The 4,106-nt window shown below is 39.6% G+C and overlaps 1 protein-coding gene across 1 annotated transcript in view; it reads left to right on the forward strand.

The window, feature by feature from the left end:
* The first annotated feature begins 840 nt into the window (after positions 1-840).
* The window catches only part of PolD1 (DNA polymerase delta), a 56,503-nt gene continuing 53,237 nt past the window's right edge, over positions 841-4,106 (forward strand). Inside the window, exons 1-5 of the mRNA XM_071596312.1 lie at positions 841-946; positions 1,033-1,144; positions 1,239-1,350; positions 1,440-1,612; positions 1,706-1,968. Coding sequence (XP_071452413.1) covers positions 891-946; positions 1,033-1,144; positions 1,239-1,350; positions 1,440-1,612; positions 1,706-1,968 — 716 coding nt within the window. The 5' untranslated portion in view covers positions 841-890. The remainder of the gene's footprint in view (positions 947-1,032; positions 1,145-1,238; positions 1,351-1,439; positions 1,613-1,705; positions 1,969-4,106) is intronic.

Below are 4,106 nucleotides of genomic sequence, written 5' to 3' on the forward strand. Positions count from 1 at the left end.
TACCCTGTAATAGTTCACAAGGCATTAGTTGATGACTTTTACTATTTAGCTGTCTGATTATGGAATTGAGAAAGTTTTCATTTAGTAGGTAGGCAATATCATATTGGTTGGTAACCAGAGCATTTTTATGAGATACAGCATCAATACTCAACAATTGATGTTTTGAGGGCTGTGTATCATTATTAATCAGGTTGTAAGCAGATTTAATATGATTTGTAGATAAATTAGTGACGTACAAGACTCTTTTAGTCTGCATCTTTAAGTAATTGTGTTCCTGATTGATTAACCTATAATATGATCTCAGGGGAACAGGGTCATTTGATTTCAAATTATTGAAGACTTTCTTTAAATTAGCAGAAGAAGCCCTTATTTCTTGAGTTATGTATTTACAATTTGTTTTCCGTGGGAGTGGTTTTCTCACAGGCATTAGAGGGAAACATAGCTTGAAGAAATGCCAAAAAATCTTATGGGATTTGTAGAATTTAGTGCTACATACATCGATTGTAAATACACAATATATTCTCTTAATTACGTGTATGGCCTAAAATGATATATTTTTCAATAAATACTGAAATTAACTAACTACTTTACATAAATACTAATGATTTCAGTGCTTATTCGGAAACTCTTAGCTCGAGGGATAACATAAATGGTATCGGGTCGGTTTGTAGTGATTTCAAATTGGCCGGGGGATGATAACTGAAATATACACTTATGACTACTGGAGCTAGTATCGAATTCTAGTTTTGCGCGGCAAATATATTAACAGTTGAAAAACGATAAATGGTTCGGGAGAATTTTTGAGGAATCAGTGCATTATTTGATATCGGTGTTTAGTAATAAGAGGTAGTGTAAACGGGTGTCAGAGGTCAAAGTACATGCTGTAAACCATGGATAGTAAGAGAAAGCAGCCACAGTACAAAGGGCCCATTAATAAGAAAATCAGGTAAAGTAAATCAGCGAGGTTTGCTGATATGGGTTGGTATTGATTGTAGAATAACTTTCACATGGCATTAAAAACTTTATTCCCAGACCTTCCGAAGATGATGACGATGATTTGCCCGGATCTTTCGAGGCTGAATTGGCTTATATGGATTTGATGGAGGCCGAAGCTGAAACTGACACCAGTGAATGTCAAGCTGAGGTTTTTAAGCATTTCTGAGCTGTGTAGTTACCCAAAGTAATAATTTTATCATGTGCATAATGATCACACTTCCAGTGCATATATCCTATTCCAGGGTCCTGAAACTCAACAGACTTCAGTGAAATGGAGTAGACCTTCCCTATATCCCATAGATCCTCGAAAAGATGCTCTTATTTTTCAGCAAATTGATATTGATCATTACACTGGTAATTATCCTACTGATGAGAGGTATTTGGACATTTGATGTGAATTAGTTTACTACTCAATAAAACTGTTTCTTCATTCTCTAACACAGGTCAACCATACAAAGGAATGCCTGGTGCTCAAATAGGGCCTGTGCCAATTATGCGTATGTACGGAGTAACCATGGAAGGCCATTCAGTTTGCTGTCATGTCCACGGCTTCTCTCCGTACTTTTACGTACTTATACCCGATGGCTTTAATGAAGATCATTGTGGTCCATTTAAAGTTAGTGAGCATTTGACCTCTAATGGTTTAGTTTTTCGTTTATTACGTCGGTGATATTAATAAATTAATTCATTTTCCTGATACATCTCACAGGAGGCATTAAATAGGGCGATTCTTGCTGACATGAGAGGCAATAAAGACAATGTGACGGAAGCGGTACTGGCAGTTGAGATTCAGTCGAAGGAGAACATTTTCGGCTATCGTGGTGCTAAAAAAGTTCCTTTTCTCAAAGTCACATTAGCATTGCCTAAACTCATTCCAGCAGCCAAGCGTTTAATGGAAAAAGAAGTCGTTTATGGAGCTCTTGGAGTTCACCCCTATCAAGCCTTTGAGTCAAACATTGACTTTGACATTCGGTAAGATAGTATTTAAATTTTTATTTTCACAAATTATAATGACAATAATGTTTATAGGTTCCTGAAATACATATTTGCCCTGTAATATATGGTAGCCTGCATGTACGACATACATTTTGAGAAAATTACGGCGTAAAATTTTGATGGAAAGGTTTTGAGAACCCAAGGGAGCTATTACCACAGTACCAGAATGGCATGTCATTCGTGCACATGCTAGGACTTCTACTACTTCGTTCCTGTTCATTAAAACAAGCAAATCACTCAAACTGGAAGAAATGCTAGCAAGAGTTCATAAAGATCTTACGCCTCTTAGTTTCTAAAGTATATTTAATGAATTGATATCAAAACTCCAGTTTGAAAAATATTTTGCGACTCCTAGCAAAACATCTACATCAGGTCCCTCTTCATCTCCGAGTAATTTCTTCCTCCCTTCATCCCGTCCAACATCCCTATCCTGTTCCTTCCCTTTCTTCGTTTGCCTAACATTCTCCCCTCTATCACAGTCTTCAACATCCCACTACCGGTCAATATCCCCTTCATCCACTTTTCCTGCCTCCATAGGATTTCTCCCAACAAACCCATCTCTTCGCCCACCATACCTATTACTTCCTCATTTGTTTTCTTTTCGGTCCATTTCACCTTCTCCATTCTTCTCCATAACCACATTTCAAAAGCCACCAGTCTATAACGTTACCTCCGAACTCCAAATTAGTGTCCTTCGACGTATGCAGCTTATTTACTTCTATCCCGACCCAGGAAGCCTTAGAACACGCCAAGAACATACTGTGCAAGGCCGGAGCCAACCAACTCCTCATCCAAGAAATTTCTATGCTTCTCAACATATGTGTGGAACAAAATTACTTCCTTTTCAATGGTACATACTATAAGCAAAAAAACGGTCTTGCCATGGGCTCCCCTCTCTCTCCCCTGTTAGCCGAAGTCTTTATGGACTTTTTTGAAGAAAAGCTGTTTGATTCCAACAAAAAACTTATTAAGAACATCGTCTATTGGTATAGGTATGTGGACGACATACTATGTTGTTGGTGTGGTAGTGAAAGGCAGTTGGGCCAATTTGTGCAGTTCTTAAACAACAGGCATAATTCAATTAATTTCACTATGGAAATGGGAGTGAACCAGTCAATAAATTTCTTGGACCTCGGGATTGAAATCAAAGAGAGCCAACATGTCTTTTCCATCTATAGGAAACCCACGTATACGGACCTTGTGATTCCTTCTGATTCTTGCCATCCCATTTCCCATAAGCTGGCAAGCTTCCACTGCATGCTTCACAGATTAATTAGCATTCCAATGCCTAAAACTTCCTTTGACCGAGAACTCACCACCATCAAGTTCATTGCAGAGAGGAATGGCTACAACGACGACCTCATTGATTCCCTATTAAGGAAAAAACTGAGAAAAAGTGCCGTCAAGCTCCACACAACCCTCCTGCCATATTCCAACCCCTCGCGTAAATGGTGCAAAATCCCCTTCTCAAACTCTTTGTCCTATAGAATTGCCAACATTCTACCCAAGGATAAATTCCGTGTTTCATTTTACACCCCTTTTTCCATATCCAAAGCACTCTGCTTAAACAAAGATAAATTTGACATCGAAAAACAGTGTGGTGTTTATGAATTAAAGTGCCAATGTAATGCGACTTATGTGGGACAGACTGGACGAAATTTCGCCACACGCATCAAGGAGCATCGGAAATGTTATACGTTAGGCAACACCACATCCATCTTTGCCACCCACCTCTTGGAGAAGAACCATTCCCCGGATTTTGAATTTAAGCCGTTGCACAAATTCAAAAAGAGCAAGAAATTGGACGCTCTCGAGAGTTTAGAGATTATCCAACGGAGAAACCAGAAGATAGAGCTACTTAAGGACATTCAGTTCCTCTCTTGCCCCTCCCCACTTTTGTCTATTAACTTCCCTCAGTGCCCTTTATGACGACACCTTTCCCCCCCCCCCGCCTCCTCCCACCGAAGAGTGAGCTGCCCGCACTTCGGGGGTTCCATTGGTTTTTCCTGCCTTTCTTTTTATGACAAACCCCCCCCCTTCCCCCCCGCTCCCTCCTCCCCTGCCACCCCTTCTTGTAACTTGGTATATATATCCCTTCTCCTTGTACTTTTCCT

Source organism: Hetaerina americana, unplaced genomic scaffold, assembly GCF_022747635.1.
Source record: "Hetaerina americana unplaced genomic scaffold, ioHetAmer1.1.p SCAF_8, whole genome shotgun sequence".
NCBI lineage: Eukaryota > Metazoa > Arthropoda > Insecta > Odonata > Calopterygidae > Hetaerina > Hetaerina americana.